This window comes from Penaeus monodon, chromosome 27 (assembly GCF_015228065.2).
Source record: "Penaeus monodon isolate SGIC_2016 chromosome 27, NSTDA_Pmon_1, whole genome shotgun sequence".
Taxonomy (NCBI): Eukaryota; Metazoa; Arthropoda; class Malacostraca; order Decapoda; family Penaeidae; genus Penaeus; species Penaeus monodon.
In genome coordinates, this window is record NC_051412.1 from 21,510,350 (window position 1) to 21,510,748 (window position 399).

The 399-nt window shown below is 47.9% G+C and overlaps 1 protein-coding gene across 1 annotated transcript in view; it reads right to left on the reverse strand.

The window, feature by feature from the left end:
* LOC119590691 (hematopoietic prostaglandin D synthase-like) overlaps positions 1–399 on the reverse strand; it is a gene marked incomplete in the record, with an annotated part of 4,239 nt that overhangs the window by 309 nt on the left and 3,531 nt on the right. Inside the window, 1 exon segment of the mRNA XM_037939377.1 lies at positions 1–266. Coding sequence (XP_037795305.1) covers positions 102–266 — 165 coding nt within the window.

A 399-nucleotide genomic window follows, 5' to 3' on the forward strand; every position in this document is an offset into this window, starting at 1 on the left:
TTCATAGAAGAATTTAATCGAAATCATATCGAAAACCACACACCAGATTTCTTTATCCATTTTCGTACCAGCTGATTGTCCCAAAGAGACGCCCTTTTCTCTTATAAAAATGTGTCCGGGCGCTTTTTGACCCACGCCTTGATGTTCGGGAGGGCCATGACCTTGTCCACGTGACCTGCGACCTTAGGGAAGTCATCCAGGAGTTTTGGGTAGGACTTCCTGAGGCCTCCGAACTCGACAGCTATCATCAGGTCCACCCACGATATCTGGGAGAAAGAAATTGAGTGAAAGCGTTGTGCGGTGTTTAAAAAACAACAACTGAATTTTCCTCCCTTGGAACAAACCCCCGGCCCCTCCTCCGTGAGAATGGCTCTCTGTTACCTTCCCCCTTGATAGAGC